Here is a 23,321-nt window from a genome sequence, read left to right as displayed (position 1 = left end):
TTCCCTGTCTCATTCTCCTGCTAGTTTTAGAAATAAATGAGTATTTTTTTCCCCAAGTCGAGTCTGTTTTGCCCGTGATGGTAATTTTAAGGATTTCTCCTCATCCTTATCTCAAACCTCGAGCCGTTTTTCCTTATATCATCTCCCCTTATTCTCTTGAAGGGTGGGGGGAGCGAGAGAGAGACTGCGTAGTCTGGTCCCAATCAGGGCTGAACTACAACACCATGCTTCATCTTGTCTGTTCTATTTGTTGATATTTTTAACCCCAACTACCACAATTTCCACCTAAAAAAATCCCTCCACGTATCAACAGGCATTAATATGGCAGATGATCTGACTATAAAGTTATCCAAGTAACATTTATTTTTTAAGATCAGACCACACTTCAAAGACGTTATAATTTAATTTACTGTCTCCTTACATAAGTAAAAGCACAGTCCGTTACAATCAAACCATTTGAGGAACAGGCCTTTCAGAAGTACCATACAACATCATTCTCAAAAACCAGCATTTCATGTAGGCAGAGCACTAGATCACTCTCCAGCATGACCTAACTGCAACCTTCTTTACAATCAGGACTGATTCACAGATTAACTCCTCTTTAACCTGGACTGTATGATTACGTGACTGGTTGTGGCACTAACATGGAAAGGCAGATTAGCACCCAGACACCAAGAATAAAATTTCAGGACTTTCACCATCTTCAGGTGTAAAACAGTTTTAAGATGTTTAATAAATATACTATCAGTTCTTATCTCTGGTTGAACATTTACTTTTTTGCCTATTGACAGCTAAACCTATGTTCTCTACAGCAAATTTATACCACCTTTAACTCAAAATCAGAGCTTAAGTTCTAATGTAATACAGACATTCTTGTTTTAACATGGATGTGTATAAGAATCTCCTGCAAGCATGTTGCAGTGAACACAGCCTGCCATTGGCATAAGAAGATAGAAAGCAAAAGCCATCTTTTAGTATCACTGTTTATTACAGATGTTTTCATAATTAACACACAAAGTTTTTGAGGTACTTTTAACTAAGTTCCCTAAGTAGCAGGTTGCCAGATATGTCACTTCATTCAAGCACAGCTTTTAGACAGGTATTATAGCTCAGGCATATCCTGAATTAAGCTGATATGCATAGAGGGAATACTACTCTAACAGCTACTAACGAGTCAGAGGTGGCTCAGATGTTTCAAGGTTTGCCTTTGCTCCGTCTCTCAACCTGCACAGCATGGAAATTAAGGCAGGCCTCATTTGCAGCTTTCTATCCATAACCTATGCCCCAGTTACAATGCATTAACTCTTGCTAGAAGATTCTGATATTGAAAGAACACTTTCCATCATTAAATAATTGTCCGTTGTTTAACCAGACAAATACCAACTTGATTGAAAATTCCCTATAATCTCAGAATCATCCAAGGAGACATCTACAAAAGCAACTTGGACCCAAGGTGTAATGTGGTTATCAGATGGTAGTGGAGGTTTTAAGGCAAAAATATTAAGGATAGATGGTTATATTAAGGGAGGTGGTTTTGGGTTGGTTGGTTTGTGTTTAAGAAACTTCCAACATCCAAGTAAGGTCACAGACTAAGAGAAAAGGGCCCATACTTTTGGATTACTGGTTTAAGAGCTAAGTAGTTAATAATAAGGAACGATTTTTACATCTGAATTATCATCCTAAAGAAGTTAAAACATGCCCACGCACACACAGAACGCAGAACTAGAGAATTAAACAAAAACAGACTGCAGAACATTTAACAGACATTTGGTGAAGCAGCCCAGAGAGGAAACTATAGGAAAACAACTGAAAGAAGAAATACAGATTTCCAAATTCCACTTGCTGAAAGAACTCTAAAAAGGAAACTTTCCAGCTGCCTTTGGTAGCCCACAGATTGCCAAGAGTTTTTCTTAGCCTTTCAAGTTCTTTCTTCAAAATATTTCCAGGAATTTACTTTGAAGATAAGTTTACACCTCAGTCAGCTATCGCACTAAAAATAGCCCAACATAGAGTTACACAAAAATTACACTGAACCTCACTTGCAGTAAGACTATACAAAATGCAAAAGTGACTTGATTCTGGACACTAAAAGAAATAGAAATCACAAGATCACCTGCCCATATAACTCTCTCCCCTACCACTTCCCAAAGCTTTTGTAACCTCCTTGGTAACTAAACTATACTATCACCTTTGCTCCTAATTTATAATACAGCTTCAATCTGGAACATATATTCAGTATTTTCTGAAATACAGGACATTTTTTAGACTGCTTTTCCAGTCTAAAAAATAAAGACTTTAGTGCATTTTACAAAATATAGTCTACACTTGAAATGCATTTACACTCCAGCTTTCAGTGGATCTTAATGCTACGCCTGCTACAGGACTGCCACCCTCATCCGCTCCTCCAGTTGCCTTCCATCCAATGGAAAGAGTAGCTAAAACACAAGAGGTCATGAGGGCATCACATCAGTGGTTTGGGTGATGCTGTTGCAAGCATTCCTCTTAAACAGGCTGTATTCTTTATGAACTACAACGCGCAGCTATAAGCTGCCCACACAGTTTACAAATGCTAACAGCTCAAGTTAACTCCTGGAAAATGAAAGGCTGATCCAAAGCTAAGTATAATGTCCAGCCTTACTTTTGCTAAACGGCTTGCCTTTTTGTCAATTTATCATCTAAATTTTGAAGTTAGAAGTGGTTTAACAAACCTTTTCCAATAATAGGTATCATTTCTCTTATATGCTTCCCTGAGGTACACAAATAGGAGCATATTTGATTTTCACTTCTTCTGGGGAGTTAGCTGGCTCTGTAGTTCCCCGAGTTTCAGTGACTTTGCCAGGCAGAATAAGTATCTGAAAATGCAGCTAAATTATTTCCAACTGTTCTGGTTTTGTGTAGTAGGGGGGCTACAGTGGTAGCTTCTGCAAGAAGCTGCTAAAAGTTTCCCCTTTTTCTGGTAGACTCAGCCTGGTCTAGGGCTGACCCACCACCACCCAGGGCTGAGCCCATTGGCGACAGTGATAGCTGGCCTCTGTGACAATGTATTTAAGGAGGGTGGGAACAGTAAGAAGTGAAGAAGAGGCGAGGGCAGAGAGGGGGAGGCATGAGCCTTGTGGGCCTTGTGGCCCTCATCCTCTGGCCTCTTGTCAGGCAGCCGTCTGAGCCCAACTTGGCCTGGCCTGGCCAAGAGAAGTTAAGAGAGGAGATGTGAACCCTGCTTTGGTTTTACTAATAACAAATTGAAATAGTTTTCCCAAAATAGAGTCTGTTTTGCCCAAAATAGTAACTTGAATGATCTCTCCCTGTTCTTATCTCAAACCTCAAGGCTTTTGTTATGTTTTTCCTCCTCCATTCTCTCACAGGGCAGGGAGACGAAGAGACTGCATAGCTTGGTTGGAGTGGAGCTAAACTATGACACCAACTTAAATTAAGCAAGTTTGTAACTTCATATTCAAGCAAATGTGTATTCACCTTTACTGACACCTAACATGAAAAATTATTTTTTTAAAGTCAACAGTAAATGAACCGGAGTCTGCTACCAGAGCCAAATAGAGCCAAAAAAACCAGCAACAAAAATCAGAGCCAGTTAAGAACCTGAAACCAAGGTATGGTGCAGTGCTAAAACTTGGTTTTGAAAATAAGTGGGGTTTTTTTGGGGTGTTTTTTGTTGGGTTTTTTTTTGGTTGTTTTTTTTTTTTGTTTTGGGGTTTGTTTTTTTTTTGGTTTTTTTTTTTTTTTTACAGACTGTTCTGAGCTTGAGAAGCTGAGTATAAACTCAGCTAAAGAAAAAGGTGAAACACAGTCAAGGTGCTTCTTTTTGTCCCATGTATTTCCCAACTCTGAAATCTTGGAGAATGCAATTTAAAAAAATAGCGCAATTCACTGCTATTATTTTCAATAATAAGCTAGCCGGTTTTAAATAGGAAGCATATTTTGATTTTTTTTCCCTCTGGCATAAGTAGCTGTATTTAATAAATAGTGCTAGTTTGGCACATTCAATTCCATTCCAGTTTCCATCCAAGTAGAGTTTGACATAAATAATTTAAAATGTATAATTTACTGTTTTCCAAGACCTTAAAACTAGCAAATGCAACACTAGTCCAGAAAGCATAGAGTAAATTTGAGAAGAAAGGAGACCACTTCATAAGGCTAAATATACCGAAAAGCAGTGACAGCCCACAGAATACAACAACAAGTGAATTTGGCTTCAGGAACCAGGAAGGAGGCAAAGCTCAGCTCTGCCTCCAGCAGAAGGCCCTGTCAACCATGTGCAATATGAATCTGATCTATTAGGGATGAGTCAGATAACAGTAAGAGCCAGCTTAAAGTGAGATAGAAAAGAAGAAAAAGCACAGCAGATAAATCTGCACACAACCAAGTGGCAGGCAACAAAGAGTAGGAATAGATGGATAAAAAATCCCCTAAATAGCTTGCACTCCTCTTACTGACTCAATACAGCTTAAAAGCAGTAGAATACTCAATATAAATACGATTATTTTGACTTACAGGCATTAGGAGATTCCAGATCTTCATTAACTAACAAAAAAAAAAAAGGAACTGTTTGAGTAACTGCTGAAACTCCTGTCGTTACAGAGAAGTGGTTATATAGTGTTGCTTTAGTTATCCATGCAGCCAATTCAGGGTCAGCCTAACTACAAGAGCTAACAACTATTTTCACAAAACAAGAAACAGACTTTTCAGCATACAAAAAAAAGTCACCAATTGATAAAGGATGGATACACTCTGATGTACCAAAGGTAAAAAACCCAACAGTTTAATATTTATTTTAAAGCCATTTTAAAGATAAAGACAATTCCTTAATTCCTAAAAGTTCTGAAAGATACTACGCTGCATAATGCTGAAACCTGAACTACAGGTCTCCTAATCTCAGTGGAAAAGAAAGAAAGTTTTGAACCAAAGCTCTCCTAAAATTTGATTGCTTTGCTTTAAAACAGTGCAAAGAATCTGCAGAAATATGAATTCTAAGCTTCACTGCCATAAGGATTCAAAAGTTTGCCTACACAAATTTAAAATAATCAAAATAGTGATTTGAGAGTGCATAATTCTGTCTGTGTAGCCTTTGATGTTTGATTCGAGACTCTCATGCTATTTTGCAGTAACAATTCTCCTGCCTGTTAAATCAAGCCATAACAGATTACTAATCAACAGACGAAATTAAAAAAAGCCCTGACCTGCTCTATTTACACTTGATTTTACTTGTAGCTTCAACCCTTCTGGCTTCTGATATCTCTTTCAACCTGTGACCCTTTCCACTTCTTTTAATACTCAAATGGCTACTTAGGGCCACTGGAAAAGGAAGGTCTTAGAAGAAATGTATAGTGTTTCACCCAGAATACATAAACATTCAAAAAGGGGAAATAAGAATAGTAGCTGGAAAGTACAAAATTGGCTGACCTATAATCCCAGTAACAATATTTGCAGGGAGTTCTGTTAAGGGAAAAAAAATACTTGGAAAGATCTGCCAGAAACAAAGTTAAATAAGCCAGGCTCCTCAGCTTCAACTTTTTAGGATTTATTTGCCAATTCATACACAAAGTAAAAGTTTTGCCAAAAAAGCATACACACATAACCAGAGTCTTGCTTCCCCTCTCCACAAAGCAGCTAAGACAAGGTAGGCCAATGGATACAGGGAAAAAAGGCATGAATGTCAAATAGCTTATACTGTACCAGGAGTCTGAGACTGTAAAACAAAAATCATACCTCATATGTTATTGGGGACAGAAGTTTCCAGCTGCTTAAAGGAAAGTTTACCTTGGTTAATTCTTTCTCCAAGACCTACTAGTATTTCAAACATTTGGCTAAGACAAATTTGTAAGCCAAACATTAGGATTAATAGAAGAAGGGTAAAAGCTATCTGATCAGAAGCTGTCCTCCTTCTATGGTAAACTTTTCAACACAGTGTAAAATAATTCAAATCCATTTTACTATTTCAATAGTAAATTGAAATATGTCAATTCTAGCTATATATTAAATCTCATTGATGTGAAACAGCTAAGCTAACGTAGTTCATGGAAGCAGTCATATGAAGTAAAGATTCCTTATCACTTAATTTTCCTAGCTCATCCTCAATATCATTTCTCTCAAATGAAACAAAAATCATGCTGCTTTGTTATTTGCCAGCATGTGACAAATACTGAATAAGCATGAGAAAAATAAGGTATGCCATCAGTACATTCAGAAAAAATGCCACATCAAAAGCTAGACAAAACTAAAAAAGTATGAACCTTGGTTGAATCTTCAGTCAGAAGCACAGTCCCAAGGTGACTTGTCTGTTGCCTGCCAGCATTATCCATCAAGAGAAATTAATTACGTTTCTACCAGAGGCTTTTACAGCACCTCCAACCTACTGCAAGAGAATACAAACGTACTAGCAAAGAGTCACTTTCTTTATGGTTTTAAACCCAAAAGAGCAGTGAAGCAGGTAAGATTTAAAGAAGCTGAAGCTTTAAGAATAGAGAAGTACATATTGCTAAAATAATCCTAGCACTTCTAAACTACAAAGAATGATTAGAATCAGAACAACTACTGCATTTTACAGCTTTCAAGGATAAATGTTTTATAGCTACAGATCTTTCAAAACAAAACGTTACTGCAATACCTGGAGGTAGCGTCTCCACACTTTGTGCTTTGTCCTCCCCATCATTGCCACGCACGTCTTTCCTTTTGAGGTCGATATCATTTGGGTCCTCCTGAAAAAAAAGTACATAATCTTTAAAATAATCCCCTTAATTGATTTAATTTTGTGTTTTCAAGGCAAACAGCAGTAACTGAGTTTTGTGGATTTTAAACTGGTGAAACAGTCCAAGAGAGCTAACCTTGGATTTAAGTGAAAGGATGATTATTTCCTCCATTACTTGAAAAACATAAAAAAACAAACCAGAAATTTAAGACAGGTTTTTGCATTTAATTTATGCAGCAATTCTTATTGGAAAAAAAAATGTTTAAGAAGCAACTGTATTAGGAAATATGGATTTTTTTTTTTTTTAAATCAGTAATACTCAAATAAGCAATGCAGGCAAAAAGATTAAACAAAACCTGAAGAAAGCCCTACTCTAGAAAGGAACAGTCCAAATAGGAAAGCTATCTGAAAGAGAACTCAGTTTATCTAGCAGTTATATCTAGAGTGGCAGCCTTACTATTGGAAAAAACTTCCAAAATGTCTTCAAGTTGCCATTTTCATGTGTTCATTTCAGTGGAGCTTATTCTGGGCTACAAGGGCAACTCTGCTGGATTTGCAATTCCAGTAATATTGATAATACTCATTTAGACAGGGGGAAAAAGTTTCATCTCCTCTCCCATCCAATTTCTAACATTTATCCAACAAAATCTCATTTTCCTTTCAATAAGAAAAGCCTCCACACTCTTGTATGCTCATTACCACAAAAACACAAAATGTCAAGCTGAATTATCCCATTACACATTAGGAAGAAGTAGCGAAGATGGTAACTTTTTTTTCTTTGAAAGATAATTAGCCACTGTATGTCGATTTGCACACTACACTCAGCCAGCTGACTTAAGTGCCATCAGCTTCTGTTGCTCTTGCACACTTGCCAAAGGAAATTCTGTTTCTTCTTCTACATCTACACTGAAGAAGTCCCAATTATAATACTGATTATTTGCACAATCCTGCTAAAGACAACATCTTTACTAAATCATGTAAGGCAACACAATATCATGCCTATACTTATCAATAAATGCACCTAAAAACTTTACCAGGCACCAAAGTCAAGCAGTGCAGAACAGTTCATATCTCTTCTAGGAATGTGTCAATCTCCAGAACACGGTGATGGTGTACAAACGGAATACCGTAAAGTGTCTCTGATATCCCAGCTCATAAGCCACAGCTAGGAATTCTTTGGGTAGAAAAGTAGTCGGAACAGGCCAAACTTACGTTAGGGAACATTTCCACCACAAATGGTATCATTTCAGCACATCCCCAGGTATATCTGAGTTTTCCATTGTGAACTCAGCCTAGGTATCTACATTAAGTAGGCACTAATATTTGGAAATTTGTTGAAAAAAGGCATCCAATTACTAAAATACTGAAATGTAAAACTGAATACTGATGCTTTGTTGTTATTGTTAATAATTTTCAAGAGAAAAACAGCCACATAAACACTAAATCAGTTAAAAATGAAATGCTACAAAAGCATGTTTTTCATAGCATCATGTATCAAGGATACTAGAGAGAAGGCATTTGTCCAGGTTTTGATAGTACACGTCACCATGCTGGGACACCCTTTGGACCACTGCGCCTTGTGGAGGTCAATAACTTTGCTTAAAGAAAGATTTAAGACAACAGAAAAAAAAAAACACCCAAAAACCCACTCCTAAAACCACACAAAACATGTCAGGAAAATTATCATGGCTCATGCTGGTGAGGGTCTCTCTCACTGTTCACCAAGTTCCACCAGCACAGTGAAATAGAAGCTTTCTATGGTTCTAGAAAGGTGTATTTCAGTAGTTATTTGGCTTTGTGCACCATTTTAAAGACAGAAACACTATGGAAACACTTCGTAAGTGCACTTATCAACTGCAAATTTAGTGCAATTCAAGTGCAACTTAGTGCAAATATTAACTGTAGCTGGAAGGAAAATCTTCCAGTAAGAATGTCAAGTTTTGCAAAATTCCACAAAGCTCTTCACTATCACTGTAATGAGTCTAAAAAAATACTGAGGAAAGTTGAAAAATAAATGCAAAACATTTGTTATCAAAAAAACTGCAAGAGTTTCTCCTGTAATTAAACAAAAACTACTGAATGCTTCCTCATTCATTCCCTCCTGTCCCCTTTAAGTCTTTAGGGGAAAACTGCCTTCCCGTTAATCTTTCTATCTGAGGAGGATGTGCAATTAAGTATAATTATTTACCAAGTTCTTTCACTTTTCTAGGAAACTACTTGGATACAGCCTTCAGACCTTCTAAGGCGAGCCAAGCTGCTGGATGAAAGCTCCTACTGCAGATTGCTGGATGTTCAACTTGCCTCCTGGGACTCCCTATAAAACAGTATAGTGATGGGAGAGTACGGGATATTAACCTCAAACCTTTGTGCCCTAGATTAGAGCCTTGCGGCATTTTTCTTCTCCAAAAGAAATCTGATGTTCTGTTATAAGCACTAACTTTCACCCAATAAAGCATTTGGAAAGTATACATGGGCAACTCATGCCTTTTAGAGGCAAACAATATGTTATATCCTTTAGAGAGTACTTGAGTGCACAAAAGGAGAAGAAAGCAGACATTAAAACTATAGACATAAATACAACCAGTTTCTTTACATCTCTGACTGCAAATTGCTTCAGCATGTTAATTTGGTGTAATACACAAATGAATCATATGGTCAAAAGACATTCCTATGGTGCCATCATCACAGGACAGATTTGATTTTTCAGCTTGCTTGGAGTGAAACAAAATCCCAACTTATAATGGGATCTTAAAAAGCCTCTTGCATTTGATGAGCAATCTTCTTGGTAGAAGATAACAATGCTTGCACCGACAAAAGTCATGCACATAAAAAGCTAAGCTTAAGGCAAGATTGAAAGTAACTGAAACAACTTAAGAGGAGGCACAGGTCTTTAATCACAAGAGCACAAGAGGGAGATTTAATGAATAAAAATTTAAAAGAAAAAGCTAATGCCTTTTTCTACATTAAAATACTATTAATACTATTAGTACTTAAGACTTTAAAATATTATTTTCTTGACATACTAAAAAGCTGACAATATCAGGCTCTAACCTAAATATGTAAATACTATAAACACACCTGGACAAGTATTTTGAGCTTATTAAAAAAATAAAGAGGTCACTGGCCAACTAGCAGAGACAGTAACCAAACATTAGACACATGTGGAACACCAGTAGAGTAACGCATTTGTGGTCATTATTCATGCAGTTATTTTCTCAGGCCAGGACACATACACAATATCACATACACATATCACAATAAGCACACACCAGCTATAACGCACACGTTGTAGTGATTCGGCATACGTTAATTCCTGATTCAGTACCAGATGACATACAAAGAAAAAATTACAACCTTTCAACTCAATTCAGTGGGAAATCTTACAACAGTATTTTAGTAATACTTTAGATGTACCAAATAAATCTAAACAAAATGTAATTTTTAAATTCAATTATCTAAATACCTTTGCTACTCCAAAAGTTCAGAATTTAACATGATGTACATTCACTTACCAATTTGTTAAAATATTCTTTGCAAACCATAACCACAATTCATCATGGTTAAATTGAAGAAAAATTTGGGGGACTTTTTTTAGGCTGATTATCAATGAAGTGCAGCAACTTTTTCTTTGTAAACTCCCTGTGCCTCAGAAAGCCTGCATCGGTTTACAAATCTTGCTATTGCCACTTTTCTTTTCCTGCTCAACTCACCCACTCCATTAAAACTACTCTGTAGACTGAGTTTGAGATATGACAAAGATGCAATATGAAACTCCAGTTTGAAGAACCAGACTCAAAAAATCATTTCATGAAATGATTAGTGACACATTTGCTGCTGCTCTGACTGGCACGGGGAAACTGAGGATGAGGTAGTACAAATGCAAAGCAGGATTCAAACACATTTTTACAGCATTTCTCCACATCTCCTACAATATACAATCATGTTTAACATGAAATTTCAAACTAGCACCATTTGAGTTTAGAAAGTTGTAATTATACACAGATGTACATTAGTGGATAATTTCATTACCATTACTTAGATCTTCCAGACCACTTACCCTTCTGGTTCTGGTGCATTTGCTTGCATTGAATCCTATATTCCTTGCAAGGATCGCAAAGCAATTAGTGTTTTGTCAATTGTTATTTCACTTGGCACAAAATAATGATAATAAACTGATCCAAGTCCCTAGGTATTGCTCCTATATAAAAAACACTTAAAACCACTACTGTTTTTCCTATTTCTGTCTCCCAACACTTTTTTCTTTTAATTAAAGTTTCAAGTATCACGGATTTGACATTTAACTGCTATGTATTAGATCTCATTATAGCAGAGATGTCTATCCTACACTGGCTTCCTATCAACAAGAGAACAACTTACAACATGTAACTTCACTAGATATATAAAGATAACACACGCCTTAAGTGGCGAGTCAACACAGACTTCAGCAAAGCTCTTGTGGTTGAAACCATCTCAAGTGGGAGCTCAGTGTGCCTCTAATACCAGCCATTCCTCTCACAGACAATCCAGATGCTGAACAACATGCAACATTCGGGTGCAGATGGTTGGGAGCTATGGCTGCACCACGTGCTACCTGGGCAGCTGTTCACTGTCTCTCCCACAGAAATGGCAGCGAGCCAGCCAAAAACATCTCAGAGGCTAACACAGAAGTGCTACCAAAGGGCTAAAGCCATCCAGCTATCCTAGACACATGTCAAACCAACTGCTTTGCTCATCACCATGGACCAGCACTTTTCAGAGAAGTTCATGCAAAATACAAAGTGGGGAGTTACACAGAAAGTTCTACTTGCCTTGGTACCATATACTCAGAGTAATTGACAAATGTGGCTTCATGAGACAAAATACACACTAAGGCTTAATATCTGTTTTGATACTTGCTTTTAAGATCTTGGCCAAGGGCCAGCTGCAGACAGATTTTCTTCTACTGATGATTTTCCTAAGAGGAAACTGAATACTGGCAGGATCTTCAGAGAGCATCATTTGATCCAGCTGGCCTAATGCAAGCCTTCACTGCATCATGAGTACAGATCAGTCAAATCAGTTGATTATTTTGAAAGAGTTGCTCTCACTGCAGATGACACTCCTCTCAGCATTTCATATACTTCTGTTCTGATCTTGTACTTGGGGCCAGATACACAGAAGCACTTTGATGTTATGTAGAGCAGCACTTTGCAATGAAGCAATTTAACGCCTGCTACAATTCAGATCCCTAAACCAAGCATGAAGGCTCCTTATAGAGCTTAGTTACTTAAGAAAAGGACCCAATGCCAAGCAGAGTCAGACAGCTGCCTAAGCCACACGCACAGCTAAAGCCCAATCTTCTTTGTTACTGCTGGCACTTAATATCTGTCTCTTTTTTCCTCCCAGTTCAGTTTGCAATCTTTTAATTAGATATCACCTTAGATGCTTACAGAACAGCTAAGCTGGCTCTGAAGTGCCAGTTCCTCCAGTCCAGTGCATTGCCTTGCTTTCTGACCCAGCACTCGCTTGCTGCCTTCCAAGAGGTCTTCAGAAACATGAATCCAAGTCTCTCTTGTTGTAGTAAATTAATCCAGCTTTCCTCTGTGCCAAGCAAGCACACTAGCAATTTAATGTAATTACATTACATGGCACTCACGTCTTCCCTTGTCAGCAAAAGTGTTTTGTATGAAACTGAAATAAAGCGTGCTCTGAAAATGCCTGGAACACTGCTTCTCACAGGCAAGATGAGCAGGAAATATCCCCAAAACAAATGCTGAGTTCCTTTGTTGCCAACTTGCTTAGCACTAGTAAAATACACATTTCCAAGTGCATCAAGAAGCAAAGCATAAATAAAGAACACTGAAAATATCTATACTTTGCGATATTTGATTACCATTGTTAGATGTAATGTCTGAAATTATTACAGCAAAGATGATTTAATTTTCCTTTCTTATTCCTTTACTCAGTTTAAGTAAATGGCTGCCAAAGGTACATTCCTTTCATATGTTCAAATATTCAAAACAAAAATAGAAACTTCCAGCAGGGGGGAACAAACACACACCCTTACGCATACCAGAAGGTTATTTTAAATTCTCCAAAGAAAGGGGGAAAAGTAATCAAGATTAAACTTTGATGACTCCATATATAGGAAATATGTTTAGACATACTCTCAGTGAATACTCTCAAAACATTTTGAAAACACCAATTACTACAAGCTAGTGTCCAGGCAAAATTAAATGCCTTAGTGCCCTACCTTCTCTGTAAATTTTACCTTTACTTAGGGCAAAGTACACATTTTAGAGCTTGCAGACACTATTTGAAGTACCAAAACAGCTATACAACTACCAAAATAACAAGTCAAACTATAAAACCTGACATTTTATAAACGCAGAATGATTTTGACAAAAATAATGCTTTATCTGAAGTCTCTGGTATACATGTATACATATCCTCTGAGGAAGGTCTGATCCAGCTTTGCAGCAGAAGTCTTTTTGTACAGCAAATGGGATCAACTGGAAGTTCTGGTTCAACTTCATTTAAGATTTCTGGGCACAATAAACTTATTCAACTGGCAAGAACCAACGAGCAACAGAAACCCCCAGCTAGGGCAGGTAGGGCTATTCAGGCAGTAAGCTTTTAAGTATAGGTAAGCTGTTAAACACAAAGATTTGCATTTCAGTATATTTTAGGGAACTAATTAGAATTTGAAGATAAAGTCATGCTGTTACTTTTAGGTTATCCCCCAAATCCCCATGTTGGTTTAATATACACCGGGTTATTCGATTGGCCTGCAAATACTATGCAGTTTTAGACTGTATTTCAGTATTTTACAACAAATGATAAATTCTTCTATAAGCATCTGATATCATGTAATGTGTTCCTAAAGGTACAAAAAGCCTACAACACTCTTACAGCTCCATGAGAATTCAAGTATCCAGCTCCAAGGTGACTTCTGATAAACCACATTCCCTTTTGCCTAGAGATTTCACCCACTCTGATAACATGTGTCTAAACTAATGGGTCAACCTTACCATCTACCAAGAAAGTAGAAAACTAAATGTTACTCGCCTTACAAAATTGGCAAGCTAGTATACCACTAGAAAGAGGAAACAAAAAAAACCCCAACAAAACCCACAAACCCAAAAAACACCACACTCTTCATTTTCTTCAGCTGCACAGTGAAAAAAAAATAAATTAAAAAAAAAGCTGTTGGAGCTGAAGTGGTCATTTGACTGAGGACAGTTAAGACAATGCAATAACATACACCCCTGCTCAGATAAAGTGGGGGTGGATAAGAACACATCTTTTTGCCAAAGGCTACTTCTAACAACATCACCTAACTCAAGTCTACAATGCCTAAAGAAGTCCAGCAAAAAATCTCTGGAGAGTTTGCCACAGACGGAAGCAGGACCAGCATCCGCTGTGCCTGAGGACCAGAAAGCAAAACAGAATCTCACTCTGACTCATGGGAGAGACTGTCACCTCCTCACAGAAACAGCAGAAGCGAGAGGAAAGTCTCATGCACCAGAAAGAACACAAGTGCAATGGAAACACTGCAGAGAAGGCATTAAATGGCTTTGCTGTTTTGGTTTTTTTTTTTCCTAAGACCATTAAATCCTCATGATTCATGAAGCTGCATAAATGTATAATGGTGGATGGCAGGAGGGGGAGAGAAAAAAAAAAAAAAAAAGAAAGGGTAAATTCTCAAGTGCATCAGGAACTTTGAAAGCAAGGAATAACCACCTGTAAGGATGGCAGCATGGAGTCAGAAACAGTATCCAGTATTTCCTGTTAAATTTATCCTGTCTCAAAAAAAAAAACCAAAAAACAAACAAAAGAAAAAAACCAAACAAATAAAAAAAAACCCAAACAAACAAAAAACCCACCTCACTTCTCTGCACTACCTGCCACAGACTATGGAAATAAAACATCACAAAACATTTCAATGATTATTTAAATTCAAGATAACATTTAAGTCTATTATCACTCAATTTTAGTTCCCAAAACAAAAGACTAATGGAGGCAAAATAAGAAGTTTTTTTCAGTAATTAATTCATAGGGTTTTTAAAAATAATGTTTATAACAGCCTTCTATTCCAAAAATTGTCAGTGCAGACACATAGCTCCACAATTTACACAGTAAGTGCACACTCAGCAGGAATGGTGTTTAGGTTGCTCTTTTAGTTGCACTAGATTGGGAAAAAATCCAAGAATAAATTAATCATAAAACATAATTAATCAAAAGGAGCTGGGTGATCTGATCTGTTATATATACGCCAGGAAAAAAAAAAAAAAACTTAAACAGTAAAAAAGAAAAGTCAGGAGGAAGTCACTAAACTTTACCATTTGCAAGTTGTTAAAAGCATCTTATTGGTATGTCCACCTCCAGTCATGTCTCATGATGGGTTAAAGAGCCTTCTGAGGTACATACTCAGGCAGCAGTATTAATTTTAGAATGACTATCTAATACCTACTGCTTTTCCCACACTTCATCATGCTTTTGCAAAGAATATTTTAAATTTTTTCATTTGATTGATTTAAGCGATCAGTTTCTGGACTGGGACAAGGTAGAACAAGTGCGGACAGCTCCCAAAAAAGTAGAGTATGCTTTCATGCACAAACAGTATCTGCCCAGTGGGCTTCTTTCAAAGTCCATAGTTCTTGTTTGAGAATTACTGTGCCTATCCACTTTCTCACTTGAGCGCTTTCCAAAACAGGAAATCTGAACATTCAAGTAGCTTAATACAAGTACACAGACTCCAATTCAGATCCAAGAGACAGAGCGGGCATGTCAGTCATTCAAAAAACTAATTAGATTATACTAAACTCCTGTTTAACACTCACAGTTAATTTTACTTACAGTAAATGAGAGATCCCATGGAACAACTAGTCCAGCAAGGGGAAGAAACCAGAAGGACAATTTAATCTCAAACTGCTGCAATGCTTTGCAAAGCAAGCATGGAGCTGGTGCCGCTTACTCTGACAAGTCAGCTGCTTTAAGAGCCAGCTGCTGCTGAAAGGGGCTGCTCACACATCACCACATGTCCATCCCAAGCTGCTGGACTGGCCCCACTTCTCTCCTTATAGGCAGTGGTGTGGCCGATCAAGCGATCTGATTCATTCAGCTGACCTGACAGTGAGCTGGGGCAGGTGGTATGGATGTATTATTTAACTGGTTGGGCCTTTTTTAAACTACAAGGTCAACTACTAAGTTGTCTGAGGTATTTGATGCAAGGGAAGCAGCAGTGAGGACAATAGGGAAGAAGGTGCTTAGAGGGGTGTTGCCATTACAAGGAAAGGATTACAAGTTTAGTTACATTAAACCACCCATCACTCCAAACCAGTACATATTTTTCAGCTTGAAAGAAGGCAATTACTCCAACAAATGCTCAGGCATGATTTAATGCCATCTCTTGTTAATTCTACAATATCAGAAGTGTCTGATGAATTAGCCTGCATTTCAAAGTCCTGTCCCTAATCCGCTTCGAATTCAATTCATCACTGCTTGCTCTTAGCTCTAAGATGGATTCTCTAAAGAAAAGGGGAAAAGAAAAAAGCTTTCCCACAGGAGAAAAAAGCGCTGAAAGCAAAGGGTGTGGTGCTTTGTTTTAATAGTTACGCACACGAGAAGTCATGTTTTCTGGAAGTCCAGAAAGTTAAATAATTTAAAGAAAAGTGAAGGACTGAACAAATAAGCAGAACTCAAAATGTATGCATTTAATAACTTAAGTATACTGAAGCATTCCAATAACTCAGGTATTTCAATTCTCCATCTATATACTTCTGAAGGAAGCAGCAGGCAGTCCCTCCTCTGCAATACAAGAACCAGCTGAGGCAGAAGGGAAGGATGAAGGAGGCAGGGCGGGGAATTCCCATGCCTTTACATACATCTTTAAGCACAGAGAGCAGAAAGGGAAAGTAATTAGAACTAAATAATTTTCAGCTTAAATTTTGTTTTATAAATATTTAAACCTGCAAATGTAACTGAGATCAAAAGGATATATACATTTATCAGAAATGTAAGTATATGTAAAGACAAAACTGCTGTGGCAGTCACGTCCACAGCTTGTTAGTAATCAGAACAAGGTGAGTATTATAACAAAACAACATGGAAATAGGATCCAAGAGCACTATCTTGGATGAGGGAAAAAAAAAAAAGAGAAAAAGAAGAACAGGTTGAGTGTTTTGTTGGATCAGATCTGCAGGGTTACGATGCAATGAAGCAACACAACATTATACCCCATCTTCTCAGCCCTAACAGAAGGTTATCGAAGGCATGTAAGGAAACTTAAGACAGATTGAGACAAGACAATTAAAGCTGCTGTGTCTTGAATCTTTTCTGTAGCATGCAAAGTATTGCTTTGTTCTCTAAGAAAACATCAGGAAAACAAAAAGTGAAATTGGCTTAAAATCTTAACCTTTTTAAAAAGGGGAAAAAGTTAATCTTCAGATTCAGAAACTGAGCCACTGAAAAACAAGAGAACTATTTCCTTCTACCTCTTTCAAGAAGGACATCTTTAAATAAAAACATGGAATAAGCCCCAGAAGTCTGAAAAATTACTTAGTATCTCCTCTAATTAAATTACCCTATGACAAGCTTGCATTTGAAAGATGACTTCTGCCTTCAATAACTCTGTGTATTTTCCCTTCCATCCCAACATCAGGATTTATGGACAAGTCTCCACAGCTCTGGGCATGTGACAGAGTACACATAGTATCACTATTTAGCATCAGTGTTTAACTTCAGATTCTTATTTTTTTTAAAATCAAAATGAATAAGTATTGTCTACAGCAAGTGTAAAGTTTTAGGATAGTCCAAAAATTCTGACAGTAAGTGATATCTGCCAATGCATTCAAACATTAAATGTTCCATCATACGAAATCCACAGATAAATGCCAATAAAATCTTTCAGTTTTGCCAGCCCTAAACAGCATCATTCATCTGAAATACTCTGGAGTACTAAATCAAAGCTTGATCCCATGATGAAATGAATGTCTATCACAAACCAGGCAAGAAGTGTGAAAGGCAGATCCCGGCATCAGGAGGAAAAAATACTAATCACTACAGAAGTAAGGGACATCTACCCTTCCTTCAAATTCCTTCTGCCAAATTTTAGCACTACAATTTGTATCTGAAGTAGACAATACAGAGCTTTGTATCTCTGCTCAACACAGAACAAAACTACACAATATTATACTTTTGAAAGACACCATTCTGCAACAAGGCATCAAGTGGAAGAAAAAAAAAAAAGCAGCTTTTTTTTGTCTCCTAAAGTTAACAACCAAACCGATGCTACTACAGGAAGCCAATGTCAGAGCACTCTATTAGTAAAGTTTCGACCACGCACAGACCCACAGCTTCAAGGCATGAAATCAGGCATTTTGCCTTGCTGCTACACATTCTGCCCCTAGCACACAGCGCTGCTGCTCCTCCGAACTGCGCTTCATTCATTTGTCTATACTTTTCTGAGAAAGTACTTCCTTCAAGCTGGGACCCCTTTTGTGCAGTCCTGAGCAAAGGCAGATAGCAAAGTGCAGAGGGGACCAGCAGGATTATGCAGCTAAATTTTAAATCAAGTGTATAAATGGAGATTAGGCTAGATACAATTTAGGTCCTGCATGCAAAACCACTGTGTATCAGGTATCTCTATGAGACCTGGGAGAACACAACCTTAGTTGTGAGACAAGGCTAACAATACACAAACTGGTTCATAGGAAAACAAGTTTTTCAGGACTGACGGGAAGATGTTTAGAAAGGACTGGGAAATTTACTGAAGCATCCTAGGAATCCCGCACATTTGCAAGCAGCAAGCTGGAAGGCGATTTCACACTACCCAGGCACACTGGAGTTAATCCCATTCTACAAAGAGGTGGGAAACCTCCTCCTCCTCGGTGTTAAGTCCCAGCAAGAAGAGGATGGGGGCTAAAGTCTGCTCAAGTTATGGCCTATTCATCTGCAGCCCCTCAGAGGAGAGGTCACCAACCATGCACCCTTCACTGAAATCTCACACAATCTCCACGAAAAGCCCTTATCATAGAAAGTGACCTAAAAGGGGGAAAGCCAGAACTAAAAGCTGATCCAAGCATGACAGCTAAACCAGGTGCAGAACAGAAAGCTTTTGTGCTGCTAGCAAATCTACCAGTAAGGAAAAGTCTTGGAATTTAACAACTCAAAAGACTCCAACAGGAAAGATGACTCCATCTCAGATTCCACTTTAAGGCTGTCTAGCTCATAAACTATTAGAAACGTCTCAAAGTTGAAATTTAAACCCTTCTGCAGGATTTTATGAGCTACCATATTCTAGAATTCATTGGCTCAAATAAGGTGGTTTTTTTTACTACCAACTTGGAAATGGAATATTAGCCTTAATGTTGGAAAATGCCAAAAGATGAAGCAAAAGCCATAATCTGGTTTGGAAGTCATGAATGGTATATAAAAGATAAAAGCAAAATGTCACTCATATCATCTACCATTTCCACAATACATACTATCCCGCTATTTTCAACTGTGAGCTCTCTGCCTCCTCTCACTACATAAACCCATATACTGACATTTAAGTCAGAAGTCATCCCAAAGTGAGAAAAGAAGGATTTGAGGAGAAAAAACTCAAATTCATGTGTGTGCATGCATATATATGCACACACAAAAATATATACATACATGCACACATACAGAGAGAAGTACACTTCACATTAGTGGTCAGAAGTTAACTCAAATCGTGCACTTATTTGTGGCAGAAAAATGGGGGCAGGCACTGGTTGGGAGACCAAGTGCAGTTTCAAAATAGCAACAGAAATTCTAACCAGTAATTTGAGCTACCACTAGAAGACAGGGGGGAAAAAAAAAAAAATTGCTCTCTGGCAAGTGAGACAAGAGTTGAAATGTTGACCACAGCACAACAGCAAATAACAAAACTAAGGGATACATTACTCCAAAGAAAAAGTCTAAGAAGTAGCAACAAGATTTCACAAAAACTAAGGAAAAAAAATAGTAATATCAATTGTCTTGAACCCAAGCCACAGCAGCACTCTCACATTCAGCTGGTAGAATAAGAGTACATTTACCTTCCTGAAAAATACATTGTCACGTGGATGAGAAAAGTCCTTAAAGATGAGAGAGTAAGGACTACATGATATTAAAGACTGACAATGTATGTCCACACAATAGAAGACAGGTCCAAATCACAAATTAGCTCCAGTAAGAATATAGTCATCAGTTTGATGCTCGTACTGACTAGCTGGCTTCACACTGAGAAAGGTGACTGCACTGCTGTGAATATTTTAATTATGTAAATATACTAATTCATTCATATGTTGGTGATCAACAAGCAAGATACAGTCAGGTAAGTATCTAACACTACAAACAATTTTTTTAAAAAATAGCACAACTCACATGACCATAAAGAGTTTATGTTTCATTAATAGTATATTACTTCTTATTTGTCCTAAGTTTTCATTTCGTTTTCTGTAACAGTCAAAATAGTAGCAAAACTGACAGAATTAAATAGTTGGTGTGGTGGGAAAGAACTGTGGATTATTTTAGTATTGGCTATTCCACAAAATACTCAGGAAAAAAAAAATATATTATTTGAGATAGCAATATTTTTCTTTCCTTGCATCAGTCTGAAAACATGTGTTTTATTTATGCCCTCACATACACTGCAGATGTGGTCCTCAGTTTTGCACAGCAGTAACACCACTTCAGTAACACCTGAAATCTGATGCATCTACTCTTTTCCAATTCTCATCTGACCAGAACATCATCTCCACAGGATAGCAACCGTCTTTCCAGTTAAAAAGGTGATCGCTCTCTTTAAATCAGTCTCGCACACCATTATGAAGTGCCACTGTGTCGACTAAATTTATCAGACATCTCATCACACCCCCCCCTCCTTTCAACACTGGACCGTGCAATTGGATTGCTACGGTTGTATTTTCCACTTTTGCTGACTGTAGAGACTGTTTAATCTCTTTCATACAGAATCTCATTTTATGTAGATCTTTAAAGCAGGCTCATCCTTTACAGACACATAAAACAGCTGTCCAGCCTTAACAGTTCAGACAAGAGGGGGATGAAGGGACCAAGTAGTAACGTGAGATACTACATGCAGATATCAAGACAGTTGCATGATTGGCTTTTTAAACTACTTCCTTTGTCATTGTTCTTTCAAATCATCTGTAATCCCTCATCATAAGGCATTAGAAGTGTCAAGTTTCATCAGCTAGTGCTTCCACTTCAAGGCTGAATGACAGTTTTTCTGAAAGCAACAGGTTATAGCTGTAGACATCCACTATCTCAACCCTGAAAGCTAAATCCTCTAAGGCAAAACAGAGGAACCACACTCAAACCAAAACATCTTTTCTGGATATTTCTTAAGTCCTAGAACAGCTTGTTTCACCTAAAAGATTTAGAGCAGAGAATAAGAAACAAATTGTTCATCAAAACTGGAGGGATCCGAACTACATGAGTCAGAAGTTCTCAGATACTGTCTTATCTTCCTGATGACATGTGTTTTGAACAGTGTGGATAAACAAACTGGGTATAGTTGAGTGTCCTCAATTTTTAGACTAGTCACACTATCCAGAAGTTAGAGCCATCAGATTTTAAAAGGCCACACATTTATCTAATTTCTTACCCCATTTTGTTTGTAGTTTGGAAAAAAAAGCACCACAGCATACAAGTGAAACTGAGCTTCAGAGAGTTAGTACTTGGCACAGCCATACTTCTCATTTACGCAGACTAATAATTCAAAAGCTATTTCTAGACTAATGAGTAAATATGATCTGTCAAATTCCTTAAATTCTGACTCACATCGCCAGATAAATAGTGGAGTTGCAGCCTAAACGCAGCTTTACCATCATTTTTAAGACTTCAGTAAGACTAGACCAGATAACAGAACTAAGAAAGCAGCAGCATTTAAGCCAAGGCCATGAGAAATTAGGCTTTGTAATCTCAACCCACAAGGAGTTACAAATATTTCAATTCACAATATAGCTGTTCCTTCAGGGAAATCATAATCTGATCTGTCCTTATCTACTACATTGTCTAGTTTCAAAGAACTTGACAGACATGAACTATTGAAGTTTATTTAGAATTGAACAATAGATTCAAAAGATGAAGGAGGAAGAAGAACAAGGAAGGAAAGAAACAAGATAGTCCATCAAAAGAGTTTTCTGAGGCAGGAGGAAGGCTAAAAAAAATACTTACACAGAGATGCAAAAAATTTCCTAGAGAAAAAGAAGGAAGACTTCAGAACCACCAAGTAACAACTCAAAGCAAGTATTTCTTTGACATTTAATTCTCACTACTGGATACATACGTTTCAGATAACAGCAGCTGTAAAAGGTTTATTATTAAAACATAGACCACTTAAATTCACTTGTTTTGCACTTGCAGGAAAACACAGCTAAAGACAGACATGGATTAGGTCACCTGCTCTTAAAGTGCGTGCTGTTCTGTTGATGAGTATTATTCACATGTTGAGATTAAAGTTGAAAAAACTAAGTGCTAAGGAAAATTCTGAAAGATAAAATCCCCTAGATTTACACAAGCACTAACAGCAACATTCACAAGTAATTTAAAAGGGGAAAGGGGGAGGACACAGGTTACCTTCTTTAGCTACTAAACTACTGAATGGTACTGTCCAAAAGCCAAGTATCTGCTGCTTTTGCCAGCCCTAAATAATACAGCTTGGTGACTTTCTTCTTTCCCTTTTTCCTTTTCACTCATGCACTCACACTTCTTTCCTCTAAAAGGATGGATCAGTCCCTAAAACTGCAGTTGAATTCTCTGATGCTCAAACTGATCAGGTGCCAAGGAATCAAGCTGCAACACAAACAGGAGCAAGTTACAGCAGTGGTTTCTTACACTGCTTTTGAAAGCCACCAGCTCTACTTTCTCAACCTAACATCAAAACCTGTTCCGATCCTCTATTTCACAAGGCTGCCCCTTTTCCTTTCTCCAGATGTTGTTTGGTTGCTGGCATTAAAAAGAGGAGTTGCTTACTGTCAGCATTAGCTGCACCTGAAAAACCTATGTATTACAATTTGAGATGGCCACAGTTGGTCCTAAAACTGCTAAACCGTGTTTACATCTACTGCTTCAAAGCCATGCACTCAGCAACCACCATTTTTACAGTTTCTTGTGCTTGTGACTCCTCTACCATCAGCACTTAAGGCAAAATGCTCAAATTGGCAGCTCTATACCCACTGCTAACCGTTTGTTGCAATGGCACATATTTAGAAATAATGCTGAGATTATACAAAGGTAGTCTCCAAACTTTATTATACAAGGGGAAATGCAACTGGGCAAGTTTCCCTTCATAAGCACAATATAATAAGTTGGTTTGGAATATGTGTTGCACAATATTATTGGGTTTATTCCTCTATCAGCTGCTTTCATTACTACCAAAAGAATTCTCTTTTTTGGCTGGAGCTGCTGAAAACAACAACTGGCCCACTGCTAAAGACAAGGTAGGTGAATTGTCAGACATACGCAGGAATTTAAATGGAATTTTAAAATTCTAAGTAGGTGAAAACCAATAGAATACTGAATATTTGTTAAAATTCGTGACCTACAATGGGAGCAATAGGTTTTCTGTTAAGGAACACATTTATAAGTAAATTGTTTTTTAATCAGACTA

General features: G+C 37.6%; 1 protein-coding gene across 1 annotated transcript in view; it reads right to left on the bottom strand.

The window, feature by feature from the left end:
- GALNT2 (polypeptide N-acetylgalactosaminyltransferase 2) overlaps nt 1-23,321 on the bottom strand; it is a 100,812-nt gene that overhangs the window by 39,170 nt on the left and 38,321 nt on the right. Inside the window, exon 2 of the mRNA XM_086745947.1 lies at nt 6,620-6,710. Within this exon, the coding sequence (XP_086602073.1) occupies nt 6,620-6,710 (91 nt within the window). The remainder of the gene's footprint in view (nt 1-6,619; nt 6,711-23,321) is intronic.

Source organism: Chlamydotis macqueenii, chromosome 3 (genome assembly GCF_036417535.1).
Source record: "Chlamydotis macqueenii isolate bChlMac1 chromosome 3, bChlMac1.mat, whole genome shotgun sequence".
Taxonomy (NCBI): Eukaryota; Metazoa; Chordata; class Aves; order Otidiformes; family Otididae; genus Chlamydotis; species Chlamydotis macqueenii.
This window is presented reverse-complemented; position numbering and strand designations above follow the sequence as displayed.